Below are 23,524 nucleotides of genomic sequence, written 5' to 3'. Positions count from 1 at the left end.
AGATATAATTTTATAAAATTTATTTTTTATTTATGTAATCTTTATCTTTAATTTATAACTTCAACTATGCAAGGCAGGATATCTTAGCTAGTTATAGTAATTTTATTGAATAATTATAATATATAAATAAAATCAATCATATATTCACTTTTAATTAGGTTCAAAAATTATTAATATCAAAATATCTATTTTTTTTGATATATTGAAAAAAACCGTTCATGTACTAATACCCAAATTATCGATACAATATCGGTACGTGTAAGCACTAAAATACTACCACTTCTTTATGAATTTTAAATAATTATTTTTAAATAAATGTTGTAATCATAAATTCAAAATAATTAAAATAAGAGTAAAAAAAATAATTATTTAGAATGATTATTGTATTAATTAATTCCATTTTAATTATATAATTTCAAATTAAAATCTCATATAAAAATAAAATAAGTAATTATTTTAAAAATAAAGTTTTATTTATTAAATTCTAAAATAATTTAAATTTGTCATAAGTTAAATAATAATAAAATAATATAAAAAATTATTATATTAGTCTCATCACTTATTTTAGTCTGTTGTTATTTTAATATATAATCGGGATAGACAGAAAAAAGAAAATAACTGTTAATCAAAAGATTGCTTAATGAACAGAGAGGAATCAGTTGTTTGTATAGGAGGCAGGATTATCTCCTATTAAAAACAAGAGGTGGTTGATAATTATCAACTTGCCATTCTTTTACAACCATCTAGATCTTCTGCTACCGATTGTCGTGTTCCCCTGTGACGGACCAATCAGATTGTAGCATTATTATTTTAATAATAAATCAATCTGGGTAGGAGACGGAGGGAGGGAGAATCCGGAATCCGGGTTTCGTCCCGGGTTCACACAAGACGCCGTTAACGGAAGCGCCTGTTAACGGCAGGAAATTATATAATATTCATATAGCACCCGGATAAGATATCTTCGCTCAGGGCACCATGTTAGAGGGAAGGGTGAGATGCGATGGGAGCGAAGATCTACACGCCCGTTGCCCTGACCCTCATGTAAACCCCCCATACTCACCCATGAGAAGATGCGATGGGAGCGAAGATCTACACGCCCGTTGCCATGACCCTCATGTAAACCCCCCATACCCACCCATGAGAAGACCGCTTGCCTTCCATGAAAATACACTTACACGTCTATGTAAAGACCAAAATGACATGGATTTTATATTTCCGTTTATGAAATAATAATTTAATTTATTAAAAATCACATGCAGCGATATAATATTCGCTTCAATTACTTGGCTCTAATTTTTTTGTTTTTTTAATTTCATTTTTTTGGCCTGGAGACCCTCATGAGCGAAGATGTATTTGCTTAAATAAATTTTAATAAAAACATCATGTAAACCCCCCATACCCACCCATGAGAAGACCGCCTGCCTGCCATGGCAAGACACTTACCCGTCTATGTGAAGACCAAAATAACATGGATTTTATATTTCCGTTTATTAAATATTAATTTAATTTATTAAACATCACATGCAGCAACCGAACAAATCTTCGCCTCAATTACTTGGCTATTTTTCTTTTGTTTTTTTTATTTAATTTTTTTTGCCTGGAGACCCTCATGAGCGAAGATATATTTGCTTAAATTAATTTTAATAAAAACTCATGTAAACCCCCCATACCCACCCATGAGAAGACCGCCTGTCTGCCATGGAAAGACACTTACCCGTCTATGTGAAGACCAAAATGACATGGATTTTATATTTCCGTTTATTAAATATTAATTTAATTTATTAAAGATGACATGCAGCAACCGAACAAATCTTCGCCTCAATTACTTGGCTATTTTTTTTTTATTAATTTTATATTTCCGTTTATTAATAAATGTTAATTCAATTAATTTAAAATGACATCCAGCGATATAATATTCGCTTCAATTAATTCATTCATATTTTTTTCTTTTTTTATTTAATTTTTTTGCTGGTAGAGAATATTTGTTCGCCTAGACCATGTTCCATGTAAAATGGATTGAATAGTCGCTTCTCGAGAGAACACTTATTCGCTCCTGGTCCCTGTGTCATGTGACATGGAATGAATAGTCGCTTTTCGAAAGAAGACATGTTCGCCCCGGTTACATGAATATATATACCCCCTAATATGATTATTTTATAATCATTTCCGCCCGATTCATCTCTCTCTCTTCCTGCCTCCTTTCACGGCGATTCGCAACCTGCTCCCCGTCGACCAAACCAGAAGCAACATCTTCACGTCTCCAAAATGGTACGTATTCATGAATAGTAACTTTTCATATTTAGGATTATGGAACTACTAAACTAGATTATGTTATGTGATGTCGTTGTCTCGTTAATCTTTAAGAAACCCTACTCTCAAAATGTCACCTTCAATGAAAATCCATCGTATTTAGGAAAACTTACCTAGTGTTAGGTTTTGGGATATTATTTCCATGAAATCCTAGTAAATACTAACAAAGACCGTTTTTATATCTTCGCTCCTGAGGGTCTCCAAGCCAAAAAAATTAAATAAAAAATTACATAAAATTCCTAAAAAAAATGAATGAATTAATTGAAGCGAATATTATATCGCTGCATGTGATTTTCAATAAATTAAATTAATATTTAATAAACGGAAATATAAAATCCTTATAAAATTTGTCTTTACATAAACGGGTAAGTGTATTTTCATGAAAGGCAAGCGGTCTTCTCATGGCTGGGTATGAGGGTTTACATGAGGGTCAGGGCAACGGGGCGTGGAGATCTTTGCTCCTGCATGTCATTTTTAATTAATTGAATTAATATTTAATAAACGGAAATATAAAATTCCTAAAAAAAATGAATGAATTAATTGAAACGAATATTATATCGCTGCATGTGATTTTTAATAAATTAAATTAAAATTTAATAAACGGAAATATAAAATCCATGTCATTTTGGTCTTTACATAGACGTGTAAGTGTATTTTCATGAAAGGCAAGCGGTATTCTCATGGGTGGGTATGGGGGGTTTACATGAGGGTCAGGGCAACGGGCGTGTAGATCTTCGCTCCCATCGCATCTCACCCTTCCCTCTAACACGGTGCCCTGAACGAAGATATCTTATCCGTGTGCTATATGAATATTATATTAATTGATGCCGTTAACATGCGCTTCCGTTAACGGCGTCTTGTGTGAACCTGGGACGAAACCCGGATTCCGGATTCTCCCTCCCTCCGTCTCCTACCCAGATTGATTTATTATTAAAATAATAATGCTGCAATCTGATTGGTCCGCCACAGAGGAACACGGCAATCGGTAACAGAAGATCTGGATTGCTTTTACAATGGCAAAGGGAATTGATCGGACATAAAGAAGGGATGATCCATCGATCTTGATATAAATCCTATGGACATATGTCATATTAATAATTTTTAACATTGATATTAATTTTAATATTTTAAAATTAAAATGTCAAATCTAAATATATATCTAAAACTTAGTTAAATAAAACATAATAAACTAATTTTTTTTTAAAATAATCAAAATTTTATAAAATAAAGATCATTTTTTAGTGGGTACGAAAGACATAACGCGAAAGCCTTTTTTCGAGTATGACTAAACATCGAACTCAATAAAATCTATGATGAAATTACGTAAACACATATACAAATGTTTTATTGATTTAAAAAAAATCAATTAATGATACTTTAATCAAATAAATAATATTTTAAATTAATTTAAAATAAATATTATTTTAATCAAATTATAATTTGATTATTTTAAATCTAAAAAGACGATTTAAATTTGAACAAAAGAATTAATTATTGTTAATTAATTAATTTAAAATGTCGAAATACATTTGTATAAATATTTTCGACACGCAAATTAGGGTTGACATAAATTTCAAAATAAAGCATTTTTCAAAGCTTTTATATGACAAAGAGATTTTCGGTTTTACAATTCTCTTGGAGACTTGGTTGAAGAATTAATTTGTTTAACTAAACAAAATTTTGGCTATTAAAACAAAATATGTTTTTACGTTTTCAAATCCCGATAATACACAAATCATAGGGCATGCCGTCCAAATGATGCTTAAGCTTTATCTTGATAATTGGTTAGACATGAATGATAAAATGATACATAACCCTATTATCTTCATAAATATGCCAATAAAAAGGACGTTGCATATACTTCTATAAATTATCTGTAAAGATGGTTAATGAGGAACAATAATTTGTTACAAACCGAGTGCATATGATGCGAGAGGTTTGACCTTAAATACAAGGGATCGATCATTCTCTTTGGCAATGAGCTGTCCGATAGAACGTAGGAATTGTGGAGATGATGAAAAATTTCTAATTGAGTTGATACTTCCCGGTTTATGGCGGTGTTAAACCTCCCCCCTCCACTATCGGCGAGTGATACTTTCTTATGATTCACCATAGCAAAAAAATTATGGTTACACTATCTAGACTCGTTGTTTGACATGCCAAAGAATCAAAACATCTTTACTAAATCATTACGTGACTACTATATGTGTATATGTGTATGCATTATAGATAAAATGAACATCTGCAAGTATATTATTCTTTTCAAAATAAAAGGGTATCACCGTTCACTTGTCTTTGCATCTAGTTTGCAAAATCATGTCAATTTAAGACAACACATATGATCGTTAACCCATTGATAAGCTACTACAACAAATGTGGATTGAAGTATAAAATTTATGGGTTAAACAAAATTATCAAGCTTCTAAATATAAAGATTAATAGAAACTTGATACAAAGACAAATATGTGTAATCTAATCACCAAAGTCTTTCATATCAGGGACAAACACATGTACCTTACAATCAAGAAAGTCAAAAAAATCTGGATAACGAGAAAGTAAAACCCAAAAGCCTCAAAGAAGATGATTTGGTTCTCAAACAAACTCGTAAACTCCTATACTTGAGGGAAAAATTTCGCCCCCAATGGGAATGATAATTAATGATTAAAAAAATATTTTTTGGAGGAACAACTCGCTTATCTACAGTAGAAGGTGAAATATTCATTGTCTCGAACAATCTGACACCCTTAAAAGATATTTTGTATAATATCAAATTATGCGGAATATGACATTGAGCTCAACCTTAAATTGACTTATTTTTTTTCAACAGAATATAATCCTAATTTTGTAAAACTTTCATCACTAGTTAATAAACTATTGTTTAAACTATGAAAAACCTGATTCTTCTAAAAAAGAAGAGGGAAAGATGATACGTAGATAACCTATATTTTGTAGATCCGATTTTAAATAAACCAAAAATTCCAACTCCTTTCTTAATAAACTTTTGAGAAAAGAAGAAAACATTGATCCCTTCTACGAACTAGTAATGAGGATTTTAGGAAACAGGTAAGAGCAAATTTATGATCATCACTTTCATCCAAATGTGATTATCTCAAAAAAAACTCGACGGTTTCATAATGACTCTAATAGAAGGATATTGATCATAAACTCTTTTTCGTTCTACATGATTACCCTTAAGAGTAACTCTCCAAAGAAGATTTTGAAAAATAAAACAGAAGAAACCAAAAAAGAGCTAGACCAAGAGCCACAAATTGAGAAAGAACACCTCATCTCTTTTGATGCAAGAGAAAATAGAGGTTTAAAACTCAATGTTTTGAAAAAAAAACTACAAAACAAAAATGCCACAAAAATGAATAAAAATGAAAAATCTCAAAAAAAGAGAAAAAATGCTTCTGTGTTGGTTGAGGTATTGAAATCACCATTTGTTGCTCACTTATACTCTAGTCTTGATTTCTACGGTAAGAACAAAAATGTATCGATTCTACCAGATATAACATGGAAGCTAAAAAACGACTAAAAAAAGTTGATGTATTGAAATTACCATCTGTTACTCACCCAGGCTCTAATCTTAATTATTACGGTAAGAGAAAAAATGTATCGATTATACTAGATATACACAAAGTTAACAAAAGAAAAAAACATATATGGCAAAGAAAAGTTCAAAGTTGAAAGTTTTTAAACCCTTTCCAAAATTATTTTAAGATAAGTAAACTTTTAAGGAAATGTGGCTAAAAACTACAAAAATATTTGAACAATGTCAAAACATCAAAGTTTTGAACATCTTTTTTGAGAGTTAAGATTATGGATAATCATTTACATACGAGATCGAATTTTAAACAAATATATCGAAAATCGAAGAAAAAGAAATTCAATTTCTTTACGAGAAAATCGCAAGAGGTCATGAAAGGATGTTCAGAGCTAAGCCCCGAACACGTTTTGAATTCGAAATATCATAATTCATTAAAATGATAAAGGTATATTCAAATTCTCAAAAGAAAACAAACTAATTCAACTTTTGTTGAAAACCCTTAGGCCTTTTCCTTTTAAACAAGTTTTTTAAGGAAAATCGGGGGCAAAAAAATATCCCTTTATCTAGACACATCGATTACCTATTGACAAATTAAACTTGAAACCGCTTATTGACGGATTTCAACTAGCTGTGAAGGTAACTTTGAAAGAAAAATAGGGAAATGATTATGTTGAAATAATCTCTTAAATGCAAGAGAAGCTAAGATGCGAAAACTAAATAAGTAGTCGCATCTCCAGAAATGGAGAACCCTATTTGTTGATAGATACACAAGATCATTTTTATATTATCAAACCAAAACTATATTTGTTGATATTTACACAATATCATTTTTATATGATCAAACAAAAACCCTATATGTCGATATGTACACAAGATCATTATACATGATCAATTCTAAACTCATTTGTCGATGGTACATACGATCATTTATGATGTGTGTCAAATTCACCCAGTTGTCGATGGTACATGTGATCATTTATGATGTGTGTCAAATCAAAACACACATGTCGATGGTACATGCGATCATTTTTTATGTTTGTCAAATCCAAACACATATGTTGATGGTACATACAATCATTTCTGATGTGGGTCAAATCCAAACCCATATGTCATGATACATACAATCATTTCTAATTTGTTTTAAAACCCATTTATCAATGGTACATACAATCATTTTTTATGTGTGTCAAATCCAAACTCATCTGTCAATGGTACATACGATCATTTTTGATGTGTGTCAAATCAAAACCCATATGTCGATGGTACATATGATTATTTTTGATGTGTGTCATCCAAACTCACATGTCGATGATACATACAATAATTTCTAATGTGTGTCAAATACAAACTCATCTGTCGATGGTACATACGATCATTTCTGAGTTAGTTTTTTAATTGTATTTTGAAAAGTTAGTTAGCCTTTTGTTTTAGAAAGTTAATTAGATTAGTTAAGAGTTAGTTGCTTAACTTTATAATTTATTTTAATTGATTTTGTTCCATTTTTTAAGGGAATCTTAAGAGGAAAACCAAAAATAGGGTTTTATGGGTCAAGATTCATCACAAAAAAAATCAAGATCCAGAAAAAAATCAAGGTCTATAAAAAAATCTAGGAATTCAAAAGGGTCAAGATCCACCAAGGAAGAGGCCCAATTCGAAATTCAAGCAATGATCAACGTCAAGGTCAAGGTCAATGTCAAGTCAAGGTTTGGATCCAACCGATGACTCAACCCAATATTTGTTCAAGAAAAGCCCATGGAGCCTCCAATAATTCTAGTCGCTTGTCATGAAGGAAATGAGGGAAGGTTTGAATTTCAAAATTGAAATGTTAAGGTCATGAGATGTAAACTAAATAACACCAAGTCATGACATTGTTCATTAATCTTATTGGCCAAAATGTGCCACATCATTTCATGACATGTCAAGTGAGCCACCTCAAGAGTCATGAGTTTTCCTTAAGTTACTACATGTGTTACTTAGAGAAAAACTAATGACATTTCAAATGTCATGAGACTAGATAGGTAGTTAGCCTCCCAAGACTTGTAAGTTAGTTTTAAATGGGCCTTGGACCTAAAATTTCCACTACCATTCCCTACATAACAAAAGTTAAAAACACTTTACAAAAATATCTGACACTAATACCCCTAGCTGCCCCTTAATTCTAAACTAGGGCGCAATGCCCATATAAAACTAACTTACCAAGGTCTTATAGACAATTTTAACTCATATTTTTATGTAATTATTGTGGTTGAATGTATTTTTCAAGATTTTTCTTTTCCAAATAACAAGAGAAGTATCTACCATCTTGTTATTTAGCTTGATTCACAAATTCTAAATTATTCAATCTTGTTTTTCTAAATTCATCATTGGTTTGTTTTGATGTTTAGAGTCAATCTTTTCACTATAACTTAAAACATGCTAGTTCTTTTGAGTGACAAAATCCTTTTAAAAGAAAACATACTCTTATTGGATGCTTTAATACTAACTAGTTAAACTTAAAAGACATAGGCAAGATATAACATAAAAGATGAATGTGGACCAAACATATCTTTGTCAAAATTTATTAATTTGAAATCCGCTGAAACAATTAATATTATCAAATACTAATTAGCAATTATTTTGTAAATAATAATTGAATCCACACTGGAACGTTTAAGTTACTAATATGAATCAAAACAACAATTTAATGACCTGTATCATAATCCAGAAGAGAAACATACAAAATAATTTCAAAATATAATGTTCTTGCTGACTGTTATTACAAAAAATAAAATAAACCAACTTTACTTGTAATAAATCTAGATTTCCTACATATAAAGTTTCATGTCCGTATCTATTTGTCTATCTATATATTCTGGTATGATTTCAACTACCAACCAACAAACCAACAAATACAACCACCTTTTTTTTCTTTTCTATAATTTACATAACATTTTTCTTCTTTAAATAGTCGCTAGAACTCACCCTCTTGTGGTCATTAGTCTCGATGTTCTATCCAAAAATTCGCTCAACGTAGAAACGAATTGAAGAAAGGATCTTCCACGTTTTCTTCTTTTGCTTTAGACAATCCATTTTCAGCGTAGTTTACAACGTTAGCCATGTTTGAGTTCCCAAATCCCGAGTAACCGTAATTGCCTGAACCCTGGATCAACTCAAGCCTATGCGGTGGTCTTGTACCCGAAGAATTGTTCGAGTTACCACCGTTCATAGCCACTGGCCTAATTGCCCCTGTGGGACCACTGTTGTTACTAACGGAAGGAACCCTATTAACAGCACCATAACCTCCACTCCCCCTCGGTGCAGGAACATCGTGATTGTGTTTCCCTTCGTATGTCGTGATCACAGCCCTCAAATCATGGGATGCCCGTTCCACGTGTTTTCGCACTGGACATCCTATGAATGTACATTTATAATAGCTCCTGTAAAGTTTAATTATTAGTTGGGGACCCAAGAAAAGAAATTGACAATATTTTGAGAATGTTTTGTTGTTTGAAATTACCAACCTAGGATTAGGATTTCCTTTGACCACCTTTTGTCCATATTTCCTCCATCTATAACCGTCATCAAGAATATCAATATCGCTCGTGGTTTGAACAACAACACGTGGCTCACGGACAGTTCTGTTTCCAGAAGCTGACATAGCTTCATTTTCATTACTAAAATTGTTGTTGTCACCTTTCCATCTCTTAGCATCCCGTTCATTCCCATTGTTCTCCTCCTCCGATTTCGTCATTGAATTAGATTCTTGATCGAACTCTTCGTCACCATACGACGTCGTGGAGGAGTTCTCGGGCGTGGTGACACACTCTGGTTTAGCATACATTGTTGTTGTCATTTGGTCAGATGATTTTCTAGAAGTATGAAGTGGTTTAGGATGATTGTGTGTTCCTTTGTATACTATTTCAGTTATTTCTCCTCCATCAATGTTTGTTTCAACTTTTTTCTTTGTTGGACAACTTGGGTATGTGCATTTGTAATAACTTCGAGGATTTTCGCTTCCTTTTACTTGTTTCTGACCGTATTTTCTCCAATTGTAACCGTCGTCTGATTTCTTCTGTAATTCTCTTGTGTTTTGGGAGTGATTTGGGCCGTTGGTATGTTGATTCGGTTCTCGGTTGCTTATTGATTGGATTGGCATTATTAACTCCGGTGATTTTTTCAATGAAGGTAATTGATTGTTCATGTTCCAACCATGTTCTTGCTCTTCTCTTTTCAATCCTGATGATTTCTGCTCAAAAACCAATAATTCCAATTAGTAAAAAAGGAAATAGGTTGTAAAGGAAGATGAAATAATCAAATTTGAAAAAAAAATGCTAAAAAAACCAAAGATTTCAGTTCAATTTTTATTAAAAACACTTTAAATTTTAGTTATTTTCGAACAAAATCAAAAAACAAATATTTCAATTAGGAAAAGATGAAAGTTGTTATAAAGGAAGAGATGAAATAATCAAATTTGTAAAACAATTGCTAAAAAAACAAAGGATTTTGGGTTAATTTCTTTTTAAGAATTTAATTCTTCTATTTCCAATCTAATAATATCTGCCAAATATCAAAATTTCAAAAAAAAAATCAATTAGAAAAGTTGTAAAGGAAGATGAAAGAATCAAATTTGTAAAAAAATTGTAAAATACAAAATTTTCAAGTTAAATTCTTAATAAAAATGACTTAGGATGTCAGTATTAGCATAAAGGAGAACCTTAAAGTAAATGAAAATAAGAAAATTTCACTTTAGGTTTTACCCTAGACCAGCAGAGATCAAATTTAAATTAACATATTAAGAAACAATTAATAATATCATTTATTAATCAAGAGAGATTTAATGAACATATTGGAGTAATTAAGATCAAAGTAACATTGTTCCTATTTTTTCTATGCTTTCCATGTGCTTGTCTAAATCCAAAAAATCAACAAAAATCATCATTCCTTTATGAAAAAATAAATTAAAATAAAAAATGATGAAACATACCGATAGAGTTGACCCATTAGCAGAAGATGAGAACATGTTTGAAGAAGATCTAACAAGAGCTGTTTGAGGCAATCTAAAAGAGAAATCAGAACCACCATTCTTATCATCCTTAAAAGAAGCAAAACTCGAGTAACTTCCAGTTGTAGGAGAATTAAGAGCCTAATAATCAAAACCCACAATTAATCCAATGAATCATCACAAAAAGATTCAATCTTTAACCAAATTAAACAATTAAAAACTTACATGAGATGAAGATAACATAATAGGAGAATCCAAGAAAGAACTAGGGCTTAAACCAGATGGAATAGAGAAAAATGAAGAAGGTGAAAAGGGTGTAGAAATAGGTAGAGAAGGAGGTGGAATTGATTTAAACTTTGGTATCTCTGAATTAAATCCCCAATTGTTATCATAACTATTAAGTTCTTGACCAAAACTTCCAATTTCTTCATTTCCTTTTGCTAAAAGATCAGTCAAAGATGAACTCATGAATTGAGATGGAAAAGAAAAGGAACTGTTTAAATTCCCACCAGAGGAAGACATTTGAACAAAGAATCAGAAGATAGATTTTGAGATTGATTGATTTGGTTTTGATATTTTATGGGGAAGAAAGAAGAAGATGAAGTTTATATTATGTGGGTTTTTTATGTTTAGAAGTTGTTTCTGGGAAGAAGCTTATACGAGAATTTTGACTGTGGAAAAAAAAAACAAACATGTTTGGTCAAATGTTGTGGCTTTGACTGGACTTTTATCAGGCGGCTGAATCAAATGGGGGGAGTAATCGTATACGGCGTTCCCTATTTGACACTTGTGTGCTCTACATTTGTACAGATAGACAGCCTAGAAATAATATTACTTATGTAATAGATGACATAGGGAAGGAAAGGGTAGTATTGTCTTTTTGTTTTTAAAATGACATTTTTATTTTTTTATTTAATTATGGTTGGATTATTTAATTATCATCGTATTTTTAAATGGGCGGATTTGGCACGCTTATTAAGTAAAAAAAATGGTTATTATTATTATTTTATTTTTAAAATATCAATTATATTAAAAATGATAACAATTATTTAAATTTAATGATAATGAAAAAAAGAAGAGTAGAATACAACCATATTGTTTAATAGATTATTGACATATGTTTTGAAAAATAATTAACTCTCTTAATTGATTTTAACGACTCTTAAAAATGATCATAATAATAATATAATTAAACAATATGTATCAAACAACTAAGATAATATTGAAGTTTGGACGATTTCTTTCAGATAATTTATCTGAAAATAACGAAAATAATTGGGATATAACACAAATATGTATAATTGCTATATCGATGCTTCTCCAAACTTTCAAGCAAGTACTCAATAGTTCAGACATCATTCTCGCATAAGTTCCTTATTATTATTAAGGAGAAAAATGTTATAGAAATTTATAAAAATGTAATATTAGTCCGAATAAGCATAAATTCTTTAATTTTAGTTTTTTCTTTTAGTTTTTTATAGTCATTATTAACACGATTTTCATTTTCAAAATCTCAAAATCAATATAAACCCAGTTTTATTTCAAAATTTGCGATTAATTTTTTTTAAAAAAAAAATTCAAGATTGATTCATACAAATATAAATTGTTTAAATTTATGTAGATCTAAAGAAATAATTGAGTTATTCTCTAACTATATTATAGGGGAAGAAAATGAAAAAATATCACAGATCAATCGCATCTATACCAAGACGATTAATGGGCCTGGACTAAGGTGTGGTTAAAATTTCAGAAAAAGTTAATTAGTGTAATTTTAAATAAACTTTTAAATAGATAAACTATTATGATTTTAAATTTACGATAATAAAATTTTACGATTTTATACTATTTTACGTTAAAAAAATTATATTAATAAATCAAAAAATGTTATTATATATTCAAATAAATAATTAATTTTGTAAATATAATTTGTTTAAGTGTTATTTATTTATTATTAATTTTTAATTAATTTATATTTAAATATATAATTTTTTTAAAATTGGTTAAGTATAAAATACTTAATTATATATATAGATAATAATAATATATTTTTAATCTCAAAATCTTATCTAAATTCTACATTTTACAAGTTTATTTGTACTTTGACAATTTGTGTAACCTCTCAATTTTGAGATGATTGGTATAGACTCTGAACTAGGCCGATTTGAAGCTACCTAAAATTTAATAAAATTGTTTTAAGAAAAGGAACTAGATTTGATGCTCATTTGGATTGGGTTTGGTGGTTGCCACAATAATCCAATTATATAATAACAATAAACAATCCCATCATTACTATCACTAATCTAATAATTAAGTGCAATAAATGTATTATTCATTTATAAGGTATTAATGAAACATTATTAAGGTCAACCATCAAATAAATCATAACTCTATTATTGAACATTTTTATTCATAATTCTCCTCAAATTCAATCATCAACAATCTTTTATATGATGATTCATAGGGCAATATGAACATCTCATATATCATGGGTTTTGATCCAACCATTCATTTCTAGACTGGCTTAATTAATTATGTTCTTTGACCTAATCCAACTTATTATTAAATATGTTTATTAACAAACAATAATCTTATCATGCTCTAAGTTACCCTCTTAAAAAGCCCATAACATCAAAACATAGTTATAGTTCAATTTTCATCAATCAAAGTGCTTTAAATAAGTTTCCAATTTGATACATTTAACTTCACAAATTCAAACCCTATATAATATACCCACTTAAACTAATATGAAATCAAGAAAACACCACTCAATAATTAAGAAATTATTTGGTCCTCAGCTTCTCCATAATATTATTTATACAGTTACAAGAAAATATACAATTAAGGAAACTTATAATTCATTAAATTATTGACACTCCAATCTAACTAGTACTAAGAACCATTAGCAATACATACTATTACTAACCTCTCCTCTCCATGACAAATGGGCCTTGGAGACTCTTTCAAGCATGTTTTGATTACACAAATTCTCGTTTCAAACGATACCTTATGCACATTATGCGGTTGGTTGGTTGGTTGATTTTATTAATCGCTCCAGCTATCCTCATCGTCGTCGTCATCATCGCTTCCAGCGTGTGCCTGAAATCCCAAACCATCATCATATATGACACCAATGCTCTCAGTAATGATGTAAATAGAGATGGAGAAAGGATAGAAAGAGACCTGTCGAATCGAGTTTGCTTTTGCCAATATTGCGGCAACTCTTAAATTTGTCTTATTAGGACCCTGAATGCTGGGTCGTGCCACTGCCGTAGGTCTCAAGTTGAAAGACTGGTGAATTCAAGATGATTTTTTTTCATTTGTAAGCACGCTATAATCTGAATCATAATCTAGAAAACAATATAATGCCAAAGGAAAAGAAAATAGTGTTGGCTTACTTTTGATCTTATTTCTTCCAGGAATGAATTTCTTTCATCAACCTTTTGGCCAATTGCAGGCATAATCCTGTCTGTTACTTTTCGCAACTGTTTCAAAAAATAAAGTATATAATTAATTAACTATAAATACTTCTTTTGTCTGTTGAATTGTCGCAAAAGAAAACATACCTTGGTTTTATCAAGGGCAACAACAGCATCAATTAGAGGATTTCTAGGTCGTGGAAGTTTCTTATGTAGACCTCCGTTTAATTGTTCATCCGCAACCTCTGGAAGTGGATCAGAAAACATACTTGATGAATAAGAAACCGACTGTGGTGGTTTCTCATCATTCATATTGGTTGATGTCTGCTCCATAGTTGTTACAGACAGTGACGACTTCTCATTCTCTGAGCTCGTTTCTGGAGCTAATATACTTGATGAATAAGAAACCGACTGTGGTGGTTTCTCATCATTCATATTGGTTGGTGTCTGCTCCATAGTTGTTACAGACAGTGACGACTTCTCATTCTCTGATCTCGTTTCTGGAGCTAATATACTTAATGAATAAGAAACCGACTGTGGTGGTATCTCATCATTCATATTGGTTGATGTCTGCTCCACAGTTGTTACAGACAGTGACGACTGCTCATTCTCTGAGCTCGTTTCTGGAGCTAATATACTTGATGAATAAGAAACCAACTGTGGTGGTTTCTCATCATTCATATTGGTTGATGTCTGCTCCATAGTTGTTACATACCACGACGACTTCTCATTCTCTGAGCTCGTTTCTGGAGCTAATACACTTGATGAATAAGAAACCGACTGTGATGGTTTCTCATCATTCATATTGGTTGATGTCTGCTCCACAGTTGTTACAGACAGTGACGACTTCTCATTCTCTGAGCTCGTTTCTGGAGCTAATATACTTGATGCATAAGAAGCTGATTGTGGTGATTTCTCATCATTAATACTGGTTGATGTCTGCTCCACAGTTGTTACAGACAGTGACGACTTATCATTCTCTGAGCTCGTTTCTGGAGCTAATATATTTGATGAATAGGAAACGGACTGTGGTGGTTTCTCATCATTCATATTGGTTGTCTGCTCCACAGTTGTTACAGAAAGTGACGACTTCTCATTCTCTGAGCTCGTTTCTGGAGCTAATATACTTGATGAATAAGAAACGGACTGTGGTGGTTTCTCATCATTCATATTGGTTGATGTCTGCTCCACAGTTGTTACAGTAAGTGACGACTTCTCGTTATCTGAGCTCGTTTCTGGAGCTAATATACTTGATGAATAAGAAACCGACAGTGATGGTTTCTCATCATTCATATTGGTTGATGTCTGTTCCGTAGTCTTTACAGACAGTGACAACTTCTCGTTCTCTGAGCTCGTTTCTGGAGCTAAACCGTCTAAAGGTTCAATCGGTTTCTCCTGTAAACTATTATCTTCCTCATTCACCATTGGCCCTGGGTTTAAATGGGACTCCTCTGAAATGGGAGAATCTTTTATTGATACTGAGGACAAATTGAACTCATGATGAGATACTTCGTCTTTCATAGAGAAGAAAGTTGAGAATGGGTGTGGGATTTTTGTTTCATGATCCAATGATGACATCATCGGAGGATCGATATCTTGAGGTGAGGGAGCATGCTGAAACTTTGGTGTTCGCCACTGAACTGGAGGAAGTGGTGGTAGGGGAGGCATTTCATCGAACATGTTATGAGATGGACCTGGAAGACTGAACCTGGGAAATGTTGAAATTGAAGGAACCCTGATTTCTTCAGGTTTAACCAGAAAATATGACGATGGAAAAGATTGTACAACAGGATGAGATTCTTCTACCGAAATTGTTGACAAACAAACATCGTCCCTATCACAAGAAATGGAAACTGCCGTCGTGGTCTTTGATTGTTCCGTGTTTGTAGCTTCAGCACAAAGAACTAAGGGAGAGTATTCCAAATTTAGAGCATCATCTTGGACAAAATCTCTCCTATCCATGAAGAAATCAGAAGAGATGCTAACATTTTCTCCATCATCTGCTAGGCGAAGGTTAACTGGAGAAACAGTATCTAAACTTTCTGGGGAAGGTTCTTCTGTTGATGATGTTATCAATTGAAGCTGCTCTTCTTCAGCTTGTGATGGTGATAATTGAGGGTATTCTTCTTGTGACGATGTCAATTGAGATTGTTCTTCGGCTTGTGTATCCAATGGGTTCCTCTGCATTTCTATGTCCACAACAACCAATTGGGTCTGCTCTTCTTTGTTTGATACAGACAATTGATTATGGTCTTCCTTTGTGTATGATAGCACCGATTGGGATTCTTCTTCTAAATGTGAAACAGCAAACTGATGCTGTTCTTCAGCATGTGAAACCAACATTTGAGGCTTCTCGTCTTCTGACTGTGGAACAACCAATCCAGGTTGCTCTTCTTCATACAATACAGAAAATTCAAGTTGCTTTTCTCCCCCCCGTGCAACAATCGGTTGAGGTTTCACATCTATATGCAAAAAAGAGAAATGGAATGGATTCATGTAACTTTCAAAAGAATCCTTCACGTCAATATCAGGTTCTTCTGTCACAGTATTCATCAAATCTTTTGAAGGTGGAACATCTCCTGCATTGTCTCCTTCAGTAGAATTTTCGGTGAAATCTGCATAGTTACTGATTTCACTCTGTACGGTTTTTATAAGAATAGGTGAAGTAACAGCTTGATCTTGATCGTCTAGATGGTTTTCAGAAGAGGATACATGGAGAAAATTTTGAGCTGCATCTGAAGGAACAAAAAGGTCATTATTAGTATAATATACTTCACTGGATTCTGAATGCTCAAATGCATCACCTTCTAAACTTCCTTCAAGATCAAATGATAACGTAACAGGATATGAATCTGTACGACGTGAACTAGAAGTCTGTTGTTGTTCTTCCCCAATGTCATTGTACATACTTTCCAAATCATCTAAAGTCTGTTCAGATAACCTATGAACATCTTCGACTATTCCATAATCACTAGATTCAATACCATCGGATGATAGTTCAGATAGCTCTTCGCTGGAAGAAAGGTTCTCATTATCTGTTAAACTACTGAAACTTCCAACAGGTTCAGAGTCTGGCAAGTCGGACAGATTTTCTTGCAGCTTACTTGAATCTTCAACATTATGCAAGTATTTATTACTGTTTTTGTACTCAATATCTGATTCAATATCAGAATCAATTGTAGCAAGGGCATCCATGTAATTGTCAACATCACTAACAATTTCATCTGACCGGTAACTATTAGCAGTGCTGCCTTCCATTTTTCTTTCTCCATCAACTTCTATTTCCTTTTCATCAGCCTGTTGATGAGGGAAGAAAGTGTCGTACAGTTCAGAACTCGAGTCCGTTGTTATCCCTGAGAGTTCATAATTAGCTTCCATGGGCAACTGATAAATTGATGGTTTCGGTAGAGTGGCGTATATCTCTGAAGATGAAGATGACCTTCTTTTATGCGATACCTCTTCCCTACTTACGTTGTTGACATAAAATTCCTCAACCGTTGATGACGAACCTCCATTACAAGGCACCAGAGGTGTGTAACTAACAGATGTTTCACTAACCAAATCAAGCTCTTTCGAATTTATTTTCAAGAATTTCTCCATGTAACTTCCTCCACTTTTCAAATTACAAGGAAATTCACTCAGTCTTCTCTTCAATTTTACATGAGGTGCAGGGACGTTAAGATGACCTCCGACTCTCTCTTCTTGAAGCAAGTCATGCAACCTGCATTTTTCACGAGTCATTGATTGATAAGTTATAGTTAGAGTATACTTGCAGTTAAAAACACCCAGAAATTCAGTCCATGATTGGAAAACTAAGATCCCACCTAGTCTGCCCTTTTGGCAAGGCTTGGGGGGTTCCTCCATTCATCCATTGGGATCCTTTCTTCTGCAAGTTAAGATATATGTATTTTTTTAGCAAAAAGAAAAGACATATGTAAACATGTAAGTTATTGTTCATGGCAAACTTCGATACCAAGAAATTTAAAAAAAAACTTGAAATGCTTTGGCAACTTGTATTATATAAGGAAGAAATGAGCTCAATGTCACTAGGTATTTGCCCTATATATCATGCTCAATATGATACAAAACAAAGATTAGGGTTTTGAAGGACCAATGAGACAAAAAATTAGAATAGGATAATTATGTATTTATTAGTAAATAAATAGATTAAAGAAAAAAATGAAAAGGTGTTATTTGATTACAGTTGGTAGTTAGTAAAGATAGAGTTAGATAAGTTATAGTTTTATTAGGATTTAAATAGCTACTACTGTATATTGACAGTGATAGAAATTACATAAAGCATGACATTATTGATAATCAAATGACTGGAGTTCTTGGCTTCTCAACTCTATTCCCTTTATTTTCTCTCCCTAACTTCTCTCCAAATAGTGATTTCTATCACAGTACTCCTGATTTATACCTTAACCTATTAAGAGAAGATTTTTCACTTTTTCATCCCAAGGAATTGACAGCAATATCTCAAAGATTATTGTCTTGACATCCAGAAAATCTACATCCCATATACATTTTGAAGATGCGTATAAAAATCATATGAAACCTAAGAGAAATAATTGTAACGGAACAGTCATGCCATTCAAAATATTATTTATACAATGATTGAAACTTTTGAACAACCTCATAATTCTTTGAGTAACCATGGACTATTAAGAAATATAGTTATAATTTCCTCAAAGATGAGCCTAAGGAATTCTAACCCTTTAGGAGGAACAACTGACACAGTAACAAGACATTGATATTCTCATGGACCTCAGCCTTAGAAATTTATGTCAGGGGATATAAATGCTTAGCTGTATCCATGAAGACCGAATATATCAGACAATACAATAGCTTGTTATGAACAGGTAAAAAAAGAAGCCAAAGTTTGTTCCACAAGTTATTTCTGATGTAACACTGCTCTTATCACTCACCTTAGCTTTTCTTGTCTTGTTTTCCCTATGATTTTCAGAATTTTCCAGTCCATCAACCTTAAAAGATGGATCAGTGTAACGTTTCAAACATGCACCAGCACCAGCAACATCAAACCTGCATTGCCATCCATATAACAAATTAGTCTCTTGCATGTCTGCATCTCAAGATCCTCAACTACTCCAACAAGCACAAACCAAAAGAACACACCTGTCTAGAAGGAATAGTTTGGGAGGACCACGACATTCTTCATAAGAGTCCATAATGAACCGTGGAAAATCGCCTTGTGTGATCAGATTCTGCTCCATCCGCAGGTTAGGATGCCAGTCACTACCTACATTAGTTACACATCAAAAAGCTATAGAAAATCTCTCAAATGTAAGCATTTACTTTGTAATGCAATTCACGTCAACAGACTAACTCAAATGATGAAAAAAAATATAGACTTAAGCATGATCAAATCTCAGGTGCACTTAGTGGCGAAAAGAGTACCAAATAATCATTGTTTGCTACTAAGCTATTATTTCCATTCAACAAGAAAATAAAGATTTGAAGAAAATAGAATACCCCCAAAAAGAGAAGCAATGAAGTTTAAAAGGCATCCTTACCTGAATTATAAAGGAGATATGAATGGCTGGTCTGGGATAATAATGTCCTCTCAATAGAAGGAAGATCTGCTTCAAGCTGTTGAACACGAACCAATAGACCATGACCTCTGGAAGCAGTAGCCATTACTTCTTCATGTAAGTCATGAAATATTTCTGCAGCAAACCTTGAGAAATTGAAAGAAATTGGTGATTCATGATGAATATTTAACAGATGTACAAATAAACTGATGGCAACAGAATAAGAGAAGAAAAGAGATGAAGGAATGATCCAAATATGAGTTTCCTTACCGTCTTCCAAAAAATAATGAGGAAAATGTGCAAGTGAGAGAATCTATCAAAAGATCATGGTTAATCCAGTGAGAGATCTATGTTTTAATCTACTATCTTGCAGTGCATATCTACATTAACCCATATATGCTCTTTTTATTGAGAATCAATTTACTGCACATAATGTTTGAAAAGACAAATGGGCAGAAGGAAGAGCTCTCAAATGGGCTAATTAAAAACTGGATACACTATATTTGAAAAGCCAAAAAGCAAAGGGTAATAGGTTTAATTGATATTGATTAAAATCCATTTACACAAAATTTGTGACAATTCTAATATATGCAAGCTTTTACCTTACAAAAAACACTCATAGAATTGGTTCTTGATTGAGACTTCTATCTACAAAACCTTTGTGTGAAGGAATGGTGATGATTTATGTGATATAGTACCTAATATGCAACAAATTAGTCTTCTGGTTATACCTGTTATTCCTCCTAAGAACAGCTATGCTGAAGACAATAAAATACCCAATGATACATATTTTGCTCTATCCATGTTTATTTCTCTCTACACACATAGAGTCCTATATTCCATAACAATAAGACCTTAATTTTTTATTCTAGAAACAGAAAGGTAGTCTTTTCAATCTGGGGGGATTTTATTCTATTAACAAATAAATAATATAGAAAATAACGTTTTTCTAGCTTTTCATTCCAACAGGAACCATCTTTTTAAGGACAAAGTGGGAGGTGACTGTGGAGAATCGTGCTAGCTTCTTCAAGACACTAAACTCTGGTTTAAAAAAAATCGTTGAAGGCCGCGTGGTAACTATAACACATCCAGGCTCAGTTGTCAATTTCTAATGTAAGAAAAAATATACTTCTATTTACAAGAATGTGCTTAACCATATACTACTACTTACATTCCTAATGGCATCTGAGCATACTTGTTTCAGAAAAATCCACACATCATTTGCTCAAAAGGTGAGAATTCCAGAGTATCTTTTCGACTTAAAACAGAAACAACAAATATTTGTTTGAAATTTGTGAAATGCTTATGTATGAGAGAATATGCACCTCAAATCAGAAAAGAGAATCACTTAAGTCCTGAAATCATAATATGCTAGTTTTTTCATGTATATCACTAGGATTTAGAAGGCTTGATTCTTACTTTTTACACAACATAAATCAGAAGCTGATTGAGCACAATGTCACTAAAATATCACCATGCATTCAAGTTAGATTAAGAAAAAAAATGCTCAGTATACATCTCAATCTCAAAATCAACAACATTTTGGTAAATTTTATTGTCCAATTTGTCCCGATTGAAGAACTAATGGAATTCATCAATGACCAATCTCCAAACAGAATTCATCATATAGCATCAAAACTAAACTTTAAACACGAAAAGATCACAGGTCCGGATTCATCGGAGAAATTACGCACAAATTTCCGCTTGAAGAAATCTGACCGAAATTATACAATTCATCATATAGTTCCAACATTCCATCCAAACGCTAACTAAACAAGACGAATTGCAATAAAAAAAACAACCTAAAGAAGGAACTGATAGGAATAAGAAAACTCACTCGGCTAAATCTCCTAACTGACGCAAGAGACCGACTAGACCAGCCATGGCCACACCTTCAAGTATAGCTTCAGGATCATCTTTGTCAGCTGCTCCATAAAGCTCTGGATCGGCCAATCCGTATTCATTCTTTATCTGGTAACGGCTCAAAGGCATTATTATCCAGTTTCTCAACTCAATTCAAAACTCTGCTGATTTCTTCTTCGTTCTTCCCTTCCGTCCTTAGTTTCTCTTTCTCTGTTCTTCTTCAACCTTCAACTATACATTTCCGTCATTAATATTATTAACCAGAGTAAATACTTAAAATGTAAAAGAAAACAGACTGGGGAGGGAGATAGAAGGACTATCTTATTAAGCCTTGTTTGTTATTCAAACAACTTTTATATATAATCAAATCATTTTCAATTTTATTCAACTCATTATAAATAGAATTAAATTGTCAATCAGATCAAATAATTTTGGCAATCTACTTGTTTAAAAAAGCAATCTAAATATTATTTGGATACAAAATGAAATTTAAAAGTAATATGTTATCCATATTACAATCTCAATTAAGATTCAGAATCTCTCCTTTCTGCCATTTGTTGTTTTTTTTTCTTTAATAAATAATATTAAAAAAATTTCTAGCACAAAATAAATTAAAAATTAATTTGAGAATCATACTTATAAGCATTTAAAATGTCAGTCCAAAATATGTACCAATTATAATTTTTCTTTACATAAATATAAAATATAAACTTTTTTAAAAATTTTTAAAAAAATAAATTAAATTAAATCAAATAAATTGAGACAATTCTTTCATAAAATAAACAAATAAAATTTAGGGTGTAAAACAATGTTTATTTTTGTGTTTGATTATAAATAAAAGTTTGGAGTTGCTCCTTAGAGCATCTCCAGCGCATGACCTGTGCCCGCATCGGACAGCATGGAAAAGGGCAGGTCATTGGGTTTTTTCATTTTTTGCATTGGAGATAAAAGCAAAAAGAGGGCAGTGCCCTCTATGCTGGTCATGCCCTCTTCTGACTTTTTCATAATTATATAATATAATATATTATATAATATAGGAATATTAGTTATATATTTAATTATAATATTTTTTCCTACTATTTTTAAGTAACATTATTATAATAACGTTAAATAAATATATATTCTAAAGTTTTACTATAAGATAGGAATATTAATTATATATTAAATTATAATAATATTAATTATATATTTAATTATAAAAATATTATAATATATTTTAAATTATAAAAATATTTTATATTTTATTATAATATAAAAATATTAATTATATATTCTCAAATTTTCCTATAATATAGTAATATAGGTTATATATTCTCAAATTTATTCTTGTAATTGTAAATTAATATATTTTTCTATTAATTATATTAACATGTTTTATATAGTTATAAATTATATCCGTTATAAAATATTTTCTATTAATTATATTAATATGTTTTAAGGGTGAAATTTTCAAATTCTCCTATAATATATATAATACAGGAATATTATTTATATATTTAATTAATAAATATATATTTTAAATAAATTAATATATTTTTTATTAATTATATTAACACGATCTCAAATTTTCCTATAATATAGGAATATTAGTTATAATATTCCTATATTATAAATTAGTTATTTATTTAAAATAGTATAAATAAAATTTATTATTTAGATAAGAGGGCGGGCAAAAGCGTTGGAGTGTTTTGGCCAAGTACAATGTGTGCCCGCTTTTTGCTGATGTGGAATATTGATTTCACAAAATAAGAGGGCAGAGGGCTTGTGCGCTGCTGATGCTCTTAATAAAGATTCATGCCTCGTTTGATTCAGCGTTAATAAGCCGCGTATGGGCATCCGCTTTCATAAGCTGCTA

The 23,524-nt window shown here is 31.7% G+C and overlaps 2 protein-coding genes across 2 annotated transcripts; both read right to left on the bottom strand.

Annotated features, from left to right (window-relative positions):
• Nucleotides 1–8,620: 8,620 nt before the first annotated feature.
• LOC124920064 (probable WRKY transcription factor 26) lies at nt 8,621–11,417 on the bottom strand. The gene is made up of 4 exons (XM_047460466.1): nt 11,064–11,417; nt 10,821–10,979; nt 9,358–10,082; nt 8,621–9,273 (listed from the first exon to the last, which is right to left on the bottom strand). The coding sequence occupies exons 1-4, from the start codon at nt 11,358–11,360 to the stop codon at nt 8,862–8,864; spliced, it is 1,593 nt and encodes a 530-aa protein (XP_047316422.1). The 5' UTR covers nt 11,361–11,417; the 3' UTR covers nt 8,621–8,861.
• Nucleotides 11,418–13,607: 2,190 nt separating this feature from the next.
• On the bottom strand, nt 13,608–21,941 carry LOC124920063 (protein SCAR2-like). Its single transcript, XM_047460464.1, has 9 exons — nt 21,644–21,941; nt 19,789–19,952; nt 19,391–19,514; nt 19,183–19,297; nt 18,079–18,140; nt 14,402–17,975; nt 14,234–14,320; nt 14,019–14,126; nt 13,608–13,934 (listed from the first exon to the last, which is right to left on the bottom strand). The coding sequence occupies exons 1-9, from the start codon at nt 21,796–21,798 to the stop codon at nt 13,881–13,883; spliced, it is 4,443 nt and encodes a 1,480-aa protein (XP_047316420.1). The 5' UTR covers nt 21,799–21,941; the 3' UTR covers nt 13,608–13,880.
• Between the last annotated feature and the right edge of the window lie 1,583 nt (nt 21,942–23,524).

Source organism: Impatiens glandulifera, chromosome 1 (assembly GCF_907164915.1).
Source record: "Impatiens glandulifera chromosome 1, dImpGla2.1, whole genome shotgun sequence".
NCBI classification, from domain to species: Eukaryota; Viridiplantae; Streptophyta; class Magnoliopsida; order Ericales; family Balsaminaceae; genus Impatiens; species Impatiens glandulifera.
This window is presented reverse-complemented; position numbering and strand designations above follow the sequence as displayed.

Excerpts from the sequence above, each read along its gene's own strand:
- LOC124920064 (XM_047460466.1), bottom strand. The coding sequence starts at position 11,360 with ATGTCTTCCTCTGGTGGGAATTTAAACAGTTCCTTTTCTTTTCCATCT. Across the intron at positions 10,980-11,063 it reads TTATGTTATCTTCATCTCAT|GCTCTTAATTCTCCTACAAC; the intron begins GTAAGTTTTTAA and ends TTTGATTATTAG. Across the intron at positions 9,274-9,357 it reads AAAGGAAATCCTAATCCTAG|GAGCTATTATAAATGTACAT; the intron begins GTTGGTAATTTC and ends TAAACTTTACAG.
- LOC124920063 (XM_047460464.1), bottom strand. The coding sequence starts at position 21,798 with ATGCCTTTGAGCCGTTACCAGATAAAGAATGAATACGGATTGGCCGAT. Across the intron at positions 19,298-19,390 it reads AAACTATTCCTTCTAGACAG|GTTTGATGTTGCTGGTGCTG; the intron begins GTGTGTTCTTTT and ends ATGGCAATGCAG. Across the intron at positions 14,321-14,401 it reads TTGCCCTTGATAAAACCAAG|TTGCGAAAAGTAACAGACAG; the intron begins GTATGTTTTCTT and ends TTTTTGAAACAG.